General features: G+C 42.3%; 1 protein-coding gene across 3 annotated transcripts in view; it reads left to right on the top strand.

Moving 5' to 3' along the window:
• Positions 1 to 17,051, top strand: part of LOC143988774 (thyroglobulin-like) — a 308,918-nt gene that overhangs the window by 27,187 nt on the left and 264,680 nt on the right. For all 3 annotated transcript variants that reach the window (XM_077488623.1, XM_077488624.1, XM_077488625.1), the window contains exons 4-5: positions 12,564 to 12,773; positions 15,839 to 16,054. In XM_077488623.1, coding sequence (XP_077344749.1) covers positions 12,564 to 12,773; positions 15,839 to 16,054 — 426 coding nt within the window. The remainder of the gene's footprint in view (positions 1 to 12,563; positions 12,774 to 15,838; positions 16,055 to 17,051) is intronic.

Consider the following 17,051-nt stretch of genomic DNA (forward strand, 5'->3'; position numbering starts at 1 on the left):
ACATGTGGTCACAAAAAATTAACTAATTAGACAATATCTAAAACAGCTAAAACAAACAAGTATTTGTCAAGGTTGTTTGCAATTCGTTCACGTCTAGAAGAGAACAATGTACAAATGCAGCACTGAAAGCAGTGAAAGACAGGTTGCTCCCTAGATCAAAGAGACATTCACAGTCTTTAATTGACAGAAGAAAGTACACAAGCCCTCAACCCTATTAACATGGCGGCTGCACCATCTGACAGGAAAGATGGAGATGCCAGGAGGCATGAACTTCAGTTCTGTCCAAACCTAGAAGTTGGCTGTTATTGCTGGGCCAATTAACACTCAGGCAGGAGATCCCAATGACACTGAATTAATATGGTCATGCATCTTAGGTCAGAGAATTGTGGGAGTTCCCACCCCACCTAAAATCTGCAGGGCCAGTCTGAAAGTGTAGCACGTCTCACACATGTGCAGTGCAGAGCTAGCTGTGAAACACCAGGAAGTCAAAGCCAGCTGCCCACGGTCAAGATGGTGGTGCTGGGGATCCGAAGACTGGCAAAGATCTGGCTTAGGCGAAAACAGCACTGTACTCCTGGACTGGTAAGTGTCTTTTTGTTAAAAATCAGCAGCTACAGTATTTGGAGCAGATGACTTCTTACATTTTTTTTTAACAATGTCTGAAGTTCATCCTTAAAATAGAAGTAAACTCACATAAAAGAATACTCAGTTTAATTGCTGATTTAAACTGGATAACTTTTTTTGGTTTTCTCTCCCAGACAGTGTACATCCTGCAGACTTTTTACTCAGGAGTACGTATGTAGGTGGGGTTAAGCGTGGTGCAGCTGCAATAATTCACACAGTCAGGTGCAATGGAAAACTTGTATTGAAATAGCACAGAAACAGTTCACAACAAATCCAATGGGAATTACATAGTTACATAGTAGGTGAGGTTGAAAAAAGACACAAGTCCTTCAAGTCCAACCTGTGTGTGTGATTATATGTCAGTATTACATTGTATATCCCTGTATGTTGTGGTCGTTCGGGTACTTATCTAATAATTTCTTGAAACTATCAATGCCCCCCGCTGAGATCACCACCTGTGGAAGGGAATTCCACATCCTTGCCGCTCTTACAGTAAAGAACCCTCTATGTAGTTTAAGGTTAAACCTCTTTTCTTCTAATTTTAATGAGTGGCCACGTGTCTTCTTATGCTCCCTTCTGCAAAAAAGTTTTATCCCTATTGTGGGGTCACCAGTATGGTATTTGTATATTGAAATCATATCTCATCTCAAGCTTCTCTTTTCCAGAGAGAATAGGTTCAGTTCTCGCAAACTCATAACTTATATCCTCCAGACCCTTTATTAGCTTTGTTGCCCTTCTTTGTACTCGCTCCATTTCCAGTACATCATTCCTGAGGACTGGTGCCCAGAACTGGACAGTATACTCTAGTTGCGGCCTAATTAGAGTCTTGTAGAGTGGGAGAGTTATTGTTTTATCTCTGGAGTTGATCCCCTTTTTAATGCATGCCAATATTCTGCTTGCTTTATTAGCAGCAGCTTGGCATTGCATGCCATTGCTGAGCCTATCATATACTAGGACCCCCAAGTCCTTTTCTATCCTAGATTCCCCCAGAGCCCCCCTAGAATTCTGCCCATCTGGGTACACTCATGGTTTCCAGTAATGTAAATAGAGTGGATATCAACTGAATTGTGGCCTGGCCGTCTCGTGCCTCAAGCGTGAAGACGTCCAAGGAGTAGCAACCCTACTCTTTCCCTTACAGCTAGTGCTGTTCCTAACAGGCAGGGTACCTGCCCCTACTCTATCAGCTCACACAATGCATGCCATACCTGGGAGCCAGGGTTTTACATAAGCTCAGCCTGACCCAAGATGGATGCTAGAGTCACATAGGGCAGTGGCATCCAATAGGATAGGATTCCCTCGTGACCCAGGAAACCAAAAAGGAACCCTTTTCCTCTTGACTTCCTCTCCAACTACCGTGCCACTATGGAAGAGTGCCACCTGCAGTAGAGATAGTAGAATGTACCAGGCTGCATGCAGGAGAGAGTGACAATGCTCCTGCTCAACTAAGAAAATATTATCACCCTACGAAAGGTAACGCCTCGTTGTAAGCTTTAATTTAAATCAGTGCAAACAAAAAAGAATGAACTTTTTAACATTACAGAGCCATATGCAACATATTTGATTTAGGGGGTTGGGTTTAGATACACATTTTCACAGCATTAAAAAAGTATCCTTATTACATTGCTATTGTTTGTAGGCATTTAAACACTTATGAGTGTGTTCTCTTTAAAGTGATTGTAAAGTCAAATTTTTCTCAGTGTGCCCATTAAATGCTACCAGTGTGTCCATTAAATGCTGCCACTGTGCCATTGAATGCCGCCCGCTCGTCATCTGCCTGGCACTTACCCTGTCTTGGTGGGGCAGCGGGTGACGATGAAGAGTGGGGTCTTTTAAGCCAGCGTCTCCTGCCGTCCTCATCTCCCGACTCCAAGTGACAGGTTACAGACCCGAGCACCTGATTGGCGAAGTGGCGGTTGAGTGTTAGGAAAGCAAATATTCATTTGCCTAACACAGGTGAGTGAACTGCGAGCGCCAAGCACAGGCGGGGTTTTTTTTTTGCCCAGATAAAACTGATAAAGACGCTACACACCGACCGGAATACAACACAGCATCCCCGCTATCCTGGTAGCCTCCAGCGACTGCACAGATCCCCAGCACACTGGATTACACCCCCAAAATGTCTGGCCTAAACCGGCCTCTAAAGACTTCTTTACACTGCCGAGAATCCAAGATGGTGTCCGCGGCCCTGCACGGAGCAGCGGCGGCCTATACAGACCTCCCCGACATTGATAGCCTGGAAAAATCCCCACAATTTCACTTCCTGGATTCTTCCCCATCATCCCTTGCCTCATCAGCTGGCAATAGCCCAGCAGATGCGACTTGATGCATCTGTATCTGATCCCATACCAGCTCCTCCATCCCCCATCGTGGCCTTTTCTACCACAAACCAGCCTGTAACCTTAGACACTACCATGAAGGAGATGCTTATCTCCCTTCAGAGCTACCTTCACAATGACATCTCCACCATGTTCAACAGATTCTCCTTACAAATGGACTATATGGGACAAAAAATGCACCTTGTTGAAAGACAAGTGGGAGAAATGACCAAAATGGTCAATGACCTTGTAGGTACCCACGACCATACACAAGAGGTACAACAATGGATGAGGGTCAAAATGGTGGACCTCAAGGACAGGTCGCGTTGTAATAATGTAAATGTAAAGATCAGAGGGGTCCCTGAAACCGTCCTGCCACATGATCTCAATACATACACCAGGAATCAAATTTCCACACTCTACCTGATCTCACTCCAATGGAAACTATAATCAATCTAATTCATCGCCTCCCCAAACCCCCACACCTCCCAGCAGAAGTCCCACGAGAATACACTTTTTTCATGCTAAAGACCAACTTCTACTCAAATCGAGGCATCTTGGCCAACTCCCAGTCTCATATACTAATCTACAACTGTACGCTGATTTCTTGCAGCATACTCGTCAACTGAGGAGACAACATAAACTTTTTACCAAACCACTCAATAACCACAAAATCTCTTACCAATGGGGTTTTCCTTCTCAAGGCCTCAAGCTAATCAACATACGGGGAATCATTCCTGACCCGTCTAAATCAGCACAACTCAATTGCAGGGAGAACTCTCAACCCTCCAACTAAATGCTGGTAAGCAATAACTTCTACCTGAATAGTGGGATCACACATGATCCACTCTACCAAACCTCTGGTTGGATGCCTTGCTCGTTGCAAATTGCTCCACGAACTTGCACCCCACAACAACGCAGCAGTCCCAGTTTTACTTGACTGCTGTCAGTTCTTGCTGTCTTCCTGTTTACCCTTTTCTCATTGCTTCCATGATTTTCTGTGGGCTCTGTGAAAGGGAACCATTATTCTTAGTATCTTAGGTAAGGGACGTGTCTGTATCTTAGGGGTTAGCCTGCGTGATAACATACTACCTAATTTATCTTTATTATGGTAAAACCTCCCTCTATCCCATCGTAAGCTCTTCTCAGCTATGGTAGTGAGGGACAAATTAAGAGCCGTGCGTGTTGATTCTAACTTAGCTTTCGAACCAGAGGTGGGGTTGTTTTTATGTTGTTTGCTGAAATACGAGAATTCCTGCTCTAGTCTGTCTATACCTAGTTTGCAGGCTTTGTTTATCCGGGTAGACATTTGGATCAGTTTTCCGCGTATATAAGCTTTGTGTGCTGCCCACAGCATTATAGGAGAGATATTATCAATATCATTGAGCAAGAAATATTCTTTGATATCTGTTTGCAATTTCACTGACGTGCGAAGGATTACTTAGGATTGAGGCATCTCCAATGGAACCCTTGTTGATGAGTTGTTGGTTTTTGTAAAGCCAATAGGAGGAAAGAGTGGTCCGACCAGACAGAGTCCTTAATGATCGCTTTTTGTACTAGCGGAGCATGTTTTTGCAGAATGAAAAAGTGATTGATTCTGGCAAAAGTATTGTGGGGACTGGAATAGTGTGTATAATCCCGAGTCTCGGGGTTCATTTCCCTCCAGGCATCAATCAGGCCCTGTTGAAAAATCTGTCTGGCAATTGTAAGGTTCTGTCTGGTGTGACGAACTCCATCCTTGCCTGGGGAACGGGATTTATCCTTTCCTGCGTCAAACGCGATGTTCGAATCTCCACCATAAAGGACCAGGCCTTCCAGCATAGGTGTCAGGGTGTGGAAAAGAGACTGAAAAAATTTGGATTGGAGATGATTGGGTGCATAATATGAGATCAGGGAGTAAAGCTGATTATTAATGTGTCCCTTGATGAGTATAAATCTGCCATCTGGGTCTTTAAATTCCGAAATCAGTGTAAATTGGGTTTTGCAGGAAATTAATATTTCTACACCTTTGGTTTTCTTATCCGAATTGGCGAGATAGAACGTAGGGAACTTAACATGTATAAAATGCGTTTCCTGAAGAAATAATATATCTATTTTGTGATCATGATAGTATTGAAAGACTTTCCGACGCTTAATAGGGGAGTTAATTCCCTGTACGTTGTGAGAAGTGAAGCGCAGGGCCTGTGTAGGAGTGGTGTGATCAGCCATAGAGCAGTGAGGGGCGAGATGCCAGCAGACCCCAATCACTTACCTTCCATCGGAGGTGTAGTCCGTGGGCAACATCCATCCAGAATTCCAACAGAGCACTAACCCAGATTCCGCAGACAAGCAAGACTGCACATGTAACTGGAAAAAATGAGAATATAGTAGAGGATGAAAAAGAAAAGAAAAGGATAGGAGTAAAGAGAAAATAAAGAAGAATCCAGGAATATGGGAAACAGGTGTTCACCATATTCCTAGGTACAGAAAATGGCACTAGTGGGGGAGATCCCAACCAGCAACAGGAGAATAAAAAAAACTCCGGATCCGAGTGTAGGAGGAGGTGCATGGTTACCGCTCCACCCACGGCACCCCCTATAACATCGCTAGCTAACAACAAAACTTGATAGGGTACACTCCCTTCCCCAGCTATGACTTGTAAATTGTCAAAAACATTGTATACACTGGGAAACTCAAAAATGTATGGGGTCGGGAAGAAAGAAAGCAAAACACCAAAAACAACTAAAAAAAACAAACAAAAGAGTCCCGCCTGGTGGAGAATATATATATAAAACAAAAATTTTAAAAAAAAATTTCCGTCCCCTAAAATCGTGAAGGAGGTCTCCTAAGAAGGGGGTGGGGAGCAAAGAGCCTGTGGAGTGAGAGAGGTGGGACACTAGGAGGACCCAGGGTAAAACAATTCTGTGCAATGATAATCACTATGTTATTCAGTGACCAACAATAATAGCTAGCAAGGACAGCATCCACCCAGATGACCTAGACAAAAGTAAGTGGGGAGTAAAGAAGTCATTTGCATATAACCAAAGTCTTATCATCACAGGGGGGGATTATTCAAACCCAAGAGGAACTCATGAGCCTATGGTACAGAATTTTGGGCGAGTCCCACAGAGTCCCCGAATAGAACCTATAAGAGAATGAACCACTGCCGAGGAAAACTGTAGTAATCATAGAGTTCATCAAGGCTTGCGTGAACCTAAGGGTAGATGGGAGGTTCAATGGAAAAAAATAAGAAGGGCATGAGAGCCCAAAGGCCAGTCGTGTCCAATTCCCACAGAGGGGTATGAAAGAAGCAAAAAAGAAAAATTTGTGAGTCTGTGGCTCATGTAGTAGTCCCTTCTTTGGTTCTCTGGTGCTTGGGTCTTTGCCACATAGGACTGGAAGGAGGAGGTCGTTTGGTCAAGCTGGAAGGAGATGCTTGCATCGGTGAGGTTGGATCTGTGGGCAGGAGGCCCTAGTTTCTTCAGCAGAAGTTCATCTTCTGTGATCGTAGAGAATCTGAAGAGCTTACCCTTATAGTCAAATGTCAGGCTCAAGGGAAAAAGCCACCAATATTTAATGTTTTTCTGTTGCAGAACAGACAAAAGGGGTTTGAGTGCTCGCCTTCTTTGAATGGTAAAGGGAGAAATGTCAGCATACACTTGAACCGTATGACACAGAAGTTGGATTTGTGGAATAGTGCAGGCACTCCTCATGACTTCCTGTTTGACATTATAGTAATGAGGATTCACCACTATATCCCGGGGTAGGCCATCCGAGCGAGGTGGACCCAGTGCTCTGTGTGCCCGATCCAATTCCAATTTGTGGGCTCTGATGTCCGGTATAAGGTGTTTAATGAGGGTGTGTACAGCTTCCGGAATGTCAGTGAAAGTCTCAGGAAGGCCTCTGATCCTAAAATTCAGCCTTCTGGACCTATTTTCAAGGTCATCAATTTTGGCCATCGCCCCCTCTATCTGTTCATTTAGCTCTTGAAAACGATCAGTGTTTTGATTGACTTGGTCAATCGTGGCATCCAATTTATTTTCAATGTGCTCAATGCGTGAGCCCAAGAGGTGGAGGTCTGATTTAATGTCAGATGTAATTTCTGAGGGGATTTTAGCAGCCGTTTGGGGAAAAGACCTTTAACCAGCATTTCGGCAAAGCTTGTAAAAAGTACAGCAATGTCATGGGGCTGTGAGGTGATCTGGCTTGTATCCTGTAGCTGCATGGCAGGCCTCTGTGAGACTGTAACTGTGGGAGGAATGCTCATATCTTCCAGGGTCTGGTTGATAAGTGAGATTGTGGAGGCTGGGGATGTTGGTCCTATGTTCGAGGAAAGTAACTGTGCGTCTCCACATACCTCCTCATGAAGGGTCACCCACCAGGGAGATGAGGCTGTGCCTGGGAAGTCATGAGGCACCTATTCCATATTTTATTGTCCTGGTCAGCGTTAACAAACCTATGGAATGAGGTGGAACACATTATACAGGATATATGTCACCTCCATATCAAACTTACTCCACAATTAGCCATACTGAATATTAACACTGAATTACTGCCACCATCTTTCAGACTAGTAATTAGACACATTTTCCTAGCCACCAGACTACTCATAACTAGAGTAGAAAGTAACTAGGCTGGAAAATGAACATATCCCCAACTTTGACAGAAGTCGTAACATTAGTTCACTCTCATTACGCATATGAATCGATCCTATCAAAGGGAAAACCCTCGTACTTAAAAATCCATAATCTATGGCACCTTTGGACACATTGGTATGCTAAAAAGCTTACCTGATAATCTTTTGATATCACTAACATGCACTTGATTTAAATTGCTATGACTATTGAGTCTATTCCACTGCTCTTTACCTCCCTCCCCTCTTCTTTTCTCCCCCCATCCCTCCCCATCTTTACTTTATTTTAACCTACCTTATTTTATTAATTTATCTATTAAAAAAGTTACATAAAGTTCAATACAAGTACACATGCTTTACTATGTACACTCAAGGTACTACAAGTACTTTTGACATTTACCAGTTCATACACAACCTCATACATGAAAGATTCGCAATCTCTATTGCTGTATTACTACCATCTTCTGATATGAGTTGTTAATGTTATTCTAAGTTGTTAAATGTACTTCTTAAAACCTCACTAAATCAATAGGAAAGATGTGTTCCACAACCCCCCCCCCCATGACACAGTATGCGCCCATATGTGGTGTCTGGGGGTATTGGATTACACACCTCGCCTTACCTTCAGCACCTGTTATAGATATTATGTTTTGACCATAATTGACAACTATGTTCTACTATGTACTTTCCATAATTTGTATCTCAATTCAAGTGGGATCTATGACAATGACTGTTCACTCTTCTACTTATATCTTCAATAAAAATGATTGAAACAAAAAAAAGACCCCGGGATGACTGTTGGTAGTGTCTGAAAGGAATACAATAGCCTTGGCAAGATATTGATTTAAAGAATAGCGTTCCTACCCATCCATGTATAAGAGCCCTTGTTCCATCTCTCCAAATCAGGAAAGATCCCGTAGTATTGGTGGAAAATTATCTAAAAATATTTTATCCACTGAAGAAATCTATTTGACCCCTAAGTATGTCAGGCGGGAGGATGCCCATGGAAAAGAAAATGATGATTGTAGGGCTTGCACACGAACAGGGGCCAACGTAATATTAAGCAGATTTTTGACTAATGATTTTAAAGTTTGAAAATATATTGTACCGATTAAACTAGCTTAATAAATTTGGCAACGTAGTTTCCAGAGATGTAATAAAAAACAATATGTCATCCACAAAGGCTGCAGTTTTATGATCTGACTTGTCAATTGGAAAGCCCTAGATATTAGCTCTTACACATATACGTCGCAAAATGGTCTGGTGCAGATTTAAAGTGGGTACCTTGTGCAAAAAAAACAAACAAAAAAAGTGTCAGGTCTGGTGCAATTTCTAAGGGACTTTCCACGCAAAAATAAATAAATATGTGAGGTCCCCCTGAAAATTTATTCCAGGCCCTTAATTCGAGCAAGCAGCCTGGCTGCCCAGAAAAGGGGGGGTGAGCATGCAGCCCACCCTCCTAAACCCAACCAGGCCACATGTCTTCAATATAGGGGGGTGCCTTGCCAGGAGGGACTTCCCCCTTGCAAAGCACCTTTTCCCCAATTGATGAGGACAAGAGTCTCTTCCCCACAACCCTGGCTATTTTTTGTGGGAGTGTGCAGGCAGGGGTATTTTGGAATCTAGAAGCCCTCTCTATTAATAAGATAGTCCCCAGATACTGCATTTTTCATGAATGAGTAGGGGTACATAGTATGCCTACTGATTCGCAAAAAATGTCACCTAGAAACAAAGACCCTCAAATGTTTAAAAATTCCTTTATTAAAAAATGTCCTTCGTTGTACCTCTGTTGTCCATCATGATGCTTGTTGACTGTTGACTCACAAGAAAAAAAACACATGGACAACCCAATGCACACACATGATTATGACAGTATTCATAGCTGAATGGCAGCTCCCCAAGCTGTCATTGGCTATTTAAGGGAAGAGGTGGTGACATCCTTGTCCAAATATGACCATGACCAAGTGCCCATATTTAGGCAATGATGTAACTCCTCTGATTCCCTTCCATTTTCTTACATGCAAGCCGCACCAAATCCCCTTAACATCTGACCAGCCAATGTTTGGTCTGAACTTCTATTTGGACTGAAGACTAAGCTCATCCCTACTGAACACCTCACCTACTATATGACCAAAAGTATGTGGACACTTCTCTAAATTATTGAGTTCAGGTGTGTCCAGTGAATAAGCACTTACCTTTCTAAGTCGGCCTCCCGAGGCCGTCCCGTCCCTCGGCTCTCGGGCCCCGGCACTGCCATTCAAAGTAAGGGAAACAGGCAGTGGACCTCCTGTTTCCTACTGCACATGCGCGAGTCACACAGCGCTTTGTGAATGGGACGTGCTTTGTGGGACACACACAGTTCCCAGAACACACTGCGCCCCATTCACTGGAAGACAACGCGAGGAGAAGACTGAAGATCGCCGCCTAGTAGGAAGAGGCAGATTAAGACGATCTGCCTAGCAACAGACTTTTTTTTTTAGCCTTTTTATACATTTTTTATTTATTTTTACGGTGGGCCTCCCCTTTAAGACATGGTTTAATGAGTTTGATATGGAGAAACTCAACTGGCCTACACAGAGTGTTGACCTCAACTCTATGGAAGACATTAGAGATGAATTACGTTCCAGGTCTTCTCACCCAACGTCAGTCAGTACCTGACCTCCTACAAGCTCATATAGGTGTGGTGGTTGGGTGCCCACAAACTGTTGGCTATATATTTTTATCAGGGACACCATAATAGCTATAACTGAAAACAATTACATATAGACTTAAAAACAAAACAAAGATGTTAATCAATAAAATGTTGCAAAGATGAACCTGAACTCAGAGATCAGGAATGTTTGTAATTCTGCATCTTTAGTTATGCCAAACTGGTCTTGTGGATGTTAATGTAAAAAAAAAAAAAAAAATCTTTAAAGGCTAAGTTCACCTTTCATAACATGTTACATGCTACACCCATATTCAGGGTGTAACATATAACATGTTACTAAACAAGCAAAGTTCCGTGAATGGTAGCATTACAAATACCATTGGCCAATGTGACTAATGGTTTGCAGTTTTCAATTAACTACCAGGGCACTGGTGAATGCTCTAGGTAATTCATTGTTTCTTCATGTCATTCAACTTCCTGCCTGTATGAGGTAGTGGCAGGAAGCTACACCGACAGTCTGCAGGAGTCTCGCATTGCACCCGTAATCTTCTGATTTCGGGTGCAATGCTTTAAAGGCTCCTAAAAAAAAATAATAATAATAAATGCACATTTTTTACTTGCAAAAAAGATGTTCATCTCTTTTTTTTTTTTTTTTTTAAAGGTGAACTTAGCCTTTAAGTGCACTAACTGCAGAGAATTCCAACACCCCACAATTGAAGAAAAAGGCAAAACAAAAGCTTTACTTTCTAGAATTATAGGGAAAAAATTGAATAGCTAAGTATTTAAAACAAAAGATTGACCTGAAGTGATAGAAAACAAACAGATGCAAGAGCTTCAGTAGGTAGTATAGGCTTTGGCTTTAGACAGTTGAGTGGCAGGGGATGGTGTTTAGCACTGGCCAGGGAAAGTCCCAGCATTAAGAAAAACTGTGACCCTATGTACAGCCTGGACCCAGCATCCTCAGGACGCCATATAAACAGGGATCACTTTAAAAAATAACACAGGCGCATACAGACACCAAAGGGAATCTTTAGCTTCATCTAGTTCCCATAAACCCCTCTTCTTATTGCTTGTTCTCCCTTTTTTTGGTCTTTCCATTGCTGTTCTGTACATATGAAGCTGCAACTTTTCTGCAATTTGCCTTCACAACTTCTGGCACATCTAGAGCTCTACCTGGAAATGGGGCAGAATTGCTGGACAAATCAGCAACTTTTCCAATGCAGTCTAACATGTCTAACATGTAGGAACCTAGGTTTCAGTTCAGTATAACCGCAGTTGGAGCCACATTATACTAAAAAACAATATTTTAATAAACATTACTGCTTCTTTATTGGTGATTTATATTTCTCTTGTAAGCCCAGATAAATATATTCTCTTCAAACTCCTAGTGCGTAAATCATGTTAGGGTGACAGCAACTCTGTAGTGCAATAAAATAGTTAGCTAGTATACAATAAACAACATCACCAAACCCACACGTGTTCTAGAAGGACGGGTTCTGTTTGGGTGCCGACTGACACACTAAACCTAAGATGCATGTAATCAGCTGATGCTGTAAGTACAATATTTTATATTCCAATAGATTTTACACTATGTGGAACATTTTTTTTTTTTTTTTGAGAAATCCTCACATGTAACATGGTGCCAAGGGGTGATCCTGTGTAGGAGAGTAACTATATCTGGAGAAAGGCTAAAGCCACTGATAAAAAAGACCCCTTGTAATGAGGGGTCCACAGGAGCTGCTAAGCGAGTTTTTCAGCTGTTGGTGGAGGCACTGATGTTTAAGATCACTAAAAGGTGGTGGATGGGGGAGATTGACACCAGGAGTTTATAGCACAACACTTGAGGACTGTTTATCATTTTTAATCAGAATTTATTATATTTGTATGCTTGGCGCAATCCTATATAGTTTTTATACTATAAATATATCTGCACCAGAGTGTAATAAAGAGGACAACTACCCTGTTTCCCCCAAAATAAGACCTAGCGTGATTGTCGGTGATGGCTGCAATATAAGCCCTACCCCCCAAATAAGCCCTAGTTAAAGTCCTTGTAGGTCTTATTTTCAGAGTAGGGCTTATTTTTGGGGGAAACAGGGTAGGGCTTATTTGGGGGGTAGGGCTTATATTGCAGCCATCTCCGATAATCATGCTAGGTCTTATTTTCGGGGAAACAGGGTAGTTTAACAAGCTGTTCAGCTTTTTTTTTCTGGGGATGAAGGTTATCCATTCATTGTCTGCAGATTTCAGCTTTTTAGGATTTTCTGCCACCAATTTAAGATTTCCCAAGCCTGTTCATGAATTTGGAGCCTTTTCCTTGCATAAAGTTTTGATTATCAATAATCTTTTCTGTATATTTTGACAGACTTGACATCATGCTTGAAACAGCGTCAAGAAGCTCTGGCAAAGAAGATGATAGGTCATTATATTCCACAGTGTGATGAAAAGGGCAATTACCAAGCACAGCAGTGCAATGGCAGCACCGGGCACTGCTGGTGTGTGAGCGCAATGGGTGCAGAGATTGCTGGCACAAAAACTCCACCTGGACAAACACGAGCTACATGTGAAAGGCATGGTGAGTCTCCATTCCAGGCCACAGAACTCATCAGGAAAAATATCTACAACACTAGTATTTACTTCAAAAATTTTAAACAACACACAAAACAATGGAAAGTTTATACTGTTCTTATAATATATATATATATATATATATATATATATATATATATATATATATATATATATATATATATTATATAATGTGTGTGTATGTGTATATATATATATATATATATGTGTGTGTATGCATGTATGTATATACATATATACCGTATATACTCGAGTATAGGCCGACCCGAATATAAGCCGAGGTCCCCAATTTACCCCCAAAAAACTGGAAAAAATTATTGACTCGTGTATAAGCCGAGGGTGAGACATGCCTGTCCATCCCTGTGTGTCCGTCCATCCCTGTGGGTCCATCCATCCCTGTGTGTGTCCATGCATCCGTGTGTGTGTGTGTGTGTCCATGCATCCGTGTGTGTGTGTGTGTGTCCATGCATCCGTGTGTGTGTGTGTCCATGCATCCGTGTGTGTGTGTGTGTCCATGCATCCGTGTGTGTGTGTGTGTCCATGCATCCGTGTGTGTGTGTGTGTGTGTGTGTGTGTCCATGCATCCGTGTGTGTGTGTGTGTGTGTGTGTCCATGCATCCGTGTGTGTGTGTGTGTCCATCCATCCCTGTGTGTGTGTGTGTGTGTGTGTGTGCATGCATCCGTGTGTGTGTGTGTGCTTTTTCCCACCTTAGTTTGATTGGTTCATTAATATATCAAAATTGCCCTAAGGAATTAGAAACAACTGTCAAATAGGCTACTAAGGAATAAACCAGTAACACCAGTAATAGAAAGGTTTTACATTGCTGTTGTTACAAAAGCACTATAATAAGCATATGTGTATGTATATTATTTGCTAAACATTGTTTGATCATCATAAACACCAGTCAGAGGAAGTAGCCATTGAAGTAATGGGTTCCATATGGTACAAACTGAAAGAAAAATGGAATAGGGCACATGCATTGATTTCTTCATTTCCAGGAGAGGCACAGTAAAGACACAGTAGAGCCTACCTGTGTCCGTCCAGCCTGTGTCCGTCCCGGCCTGCGTCCCGTCCCGGCCTGCGTCCCGGCCCGGCCTGCGTCCCGGCCCGTCCCGGCCCGTCCCGAGCCGAGCCTCCGTCCTTCAGCTCTTCGTCGGTGGCCATTCTAGGATTCAAAAGCCGCGCCTCCGTCGGTGATAGGCGGAACACTCAATTTCCCACTGACTGCTGGGAAATTGAGTGTTCCGCCTATCGGATGTCCGTGATAGGCGGAACACTCAATTTCCCAGCAGTCAGTGGTCCGCCTATCATGGACGTCCGCTCATCTTCATACTACGGACGAGGATGAGAGGATGTCCGTGATAGGCGGAACACAGACTGCTGGGAAATTCAGTGTTCCGCCTATCACAGGCGAAGGCGGAGAGGGAGGCGCGGCCTTTGAATCCTAGAATGGCCGCTGTCTGTCTGCTCGACACGCTGATCGGGCAGACAGACAGCGATGACTCGAGTATAAGCCGAGGGGGGCACTTTCAGCCTCAAAAAAGAGGCTGAAAATCTCGGCTTATACTCGAGTATATACGGTACATATATAAATATATATATATATATATATTTTTTTTAAGTTTATTGAAATTGAATTTAATCAAATATTTATTACAAATCCTCAATACTAACCACATGAAATAATTCTCCTAAGACACATATACACAGTCTCACAAACCACTAGAAAATTTGTGTGGCACTACGGCTGAACTCACACTTCAGCTGAGCATCTTTGGTAGTTTTACCAGCTGTTTTTCAGCCGTTTCACTTGAGTGCTTCTTATTTTAAGTTGTAGCCAATAGAAAGCTAATAACTATAGGAAGTAAAATGTGGGATGCATGCATTTTTGCCTCCTTTTGAATGCTTTCATGTGTTTTCATTGAATTCTATTGTGGGCAAAAATACTTTAAGCTTGTACATTTTCAAGATACAAGCCACACTACACTTTTGATGTTAAGCTTATTGGAGCTTAAAGCTGCAAAATGCTCAGGTGTGAATGGGGCCTGTAGGCAGCCCAGCAGCTCAAGCTAAGCTGTCTATTGGCTTTCAAGAACACTTCTGCAGGACTCATCCACCTTACAAACCGCTTGGCGTCTGCTACCCTCTCTGCCAATCCCTCCACTGGCTGCCAACAAATTAAATTCAAGATACTAACAATAACTTATAAAGCCATCCACAACCTGGTCCCCAGCTAAATCACTAACCTGGTCTCAAAATACTAACCAAATTGTTCTCTTCACTCCTCCCAAGACCTCCTGCTCTCTAGCTCACTCGTCACCTCATCCCATGCTTACCTCCAGGACTTCTCCCAAGCACTCTCCCATCCTCTGGAATGCTCTACCCCAATCTGTCCGACTATCTCCTACTTTGTCCACTTTCAGAAGATCCCTAAAAACGAATCTCTTCAGAGAAGCCTCTGGCCCCCACCTAACAACTGTACATTTATTTTCTCCATCAGCACATCTCCCACAGTTATTACGTCTTGTATATCCTGACCCTCCCTCTTAGAAAGACATTTTTGGTATCTATTTACTCGATACAACGTCATCTTTTATATTATTCCAAAAATGTTGTTTTGTGTGCACTAAAATTAATTTGTGTATTTTTACCTGAAATTTTGTGTTTGATTTGACTGCGTAAATATTGTGTGACATGAAAAATTGGAACAACAACTATTTCATTCTGCAGGGCCTCTGCTTTCAGAATACATATAATGTTTGAGGTTTCTAAGTAGTTTTCCAACCCCATAAATTCAGATATTAACATGAATGTGAAAAATGCCAACATTAATCCAGACAGCAAATGGTTCAATTAAATCAGAGCGTATTAAAAAAAAAAAGAATTAACTTTTTAAAATACATAGACATTACAGAGGTTTTAGATACACCTTAATACTTTTTCACAGCAGTAATGCAGTGTTCCTTATTATACTGTTACTATTTCTAGACATTTATGCCCTTATGAGTGTGTTCTCTGTAATCTCTGTTCTTTCCTGTATATGTTGACAGACTTGACACAATGCTTGAAGGAACGTCAGGTAGCTCTGGGAGGAGACAAGAAAGTGATAGGTGGTTTTGCTCCTCAGTGTGATGAAAAGGGCAGTTACCAACCACAGCAGTGCCATGGCAGCACTGGGTACTGCTGGTGTGTTAATGCAATTGGAGAAGAGATTGCTGGAACAAAAACGCCACCTGGACAAACACCAGCTACATGTAAAAAACAAGGTAAGACCAGTAGCGGCTGGTGACGTTTTAGGATAGGGGGGGCCAGACCCCGCCCCTTCCTGGTTTGTCCCTCCCACTTATTATAAGCCACACCCCTTATATAATCCACTCACTCCGTCCCCTGTATTCCACTTGCTTCCACTCAGTGTTAGAAGTATACAGCATTTCTCACAAAGCCTGACATATAGCATTTTTCACAAAGCCTGGCATATAATAGCATTTCTCACAAAGCCTGGTATATAACGTTTCTCACAAAGCCTGGAAGATAATAGCATTTCTCACAAAGCCTGGTATATAGAATTTCTCACAAAGCCTGGTATATAATAGCATTCTCACAAAGCCTGGTATATAACATTTCTCACAAAGCCGGGCATATAGCATTTCTCACAAAGCCTCGCATATAGCATTTCTTACAAAGCCTGGCATATAATAGCATTTCTCACAAAGCCTGGTATATAGCATTTCTCACAAAGCCTGGCATATAATAGCATTTCTCACAAAGCCTGGCATATAATAGCATTTCTCACAAAGCTTGGTATATAATAGCATTTCTCACAAAGCCTGGTATATAACATTTCTCACAAAGCCTGGTATATAACATTTCACACAGAGCCTGGCATATAGCATTTCTCGCAAGCCTGGTATATAGCATTTCTCACAATCCTGGCATATAGCATTGCTCACAAAGCCTGGCATATAGCATTGCTCACAAAGCCTGGCATATAGCATTTCTCACAAGCCTGGCATATAGCATTTCTCACAAGCCTGGCATGTAGCAGGTTCCCCATTGACAACGTCAGATGTGACGAAACGCGTCTGGGAGGGCACGTAGTGACGCTATCCACGCTGTTTGAGAGGAGGACGGGCTCCTGTTTCTGCCGGCCGGCTGCTTTTATACCGTTATACAAGCTGTAAACTATCCATACACATGTAAGTGTGCTACCTTTTTTCCTTTAATAAAGTATCCAAACGATATTATGCCATGTTAGCTCTTTTC

Source organism: Lithobates pipiens, unplaced genomic scaffold, assembly GCF_037356315.1.
Source record: "Lithobates pipiens isolate NorthernLeopardFrog02 unplaced genomic scaffold, aLitPip1_a1.2 Scaffold_18, whole genome shotgun sequence".
In the NCBI taxonomy this organism is placed as follows: domain Eukaryota; kingdom Metazoa; phylum Chordata; class Amphibia; order Anura; family Ranidae; genus Lithobates; species Lithobates pipiens.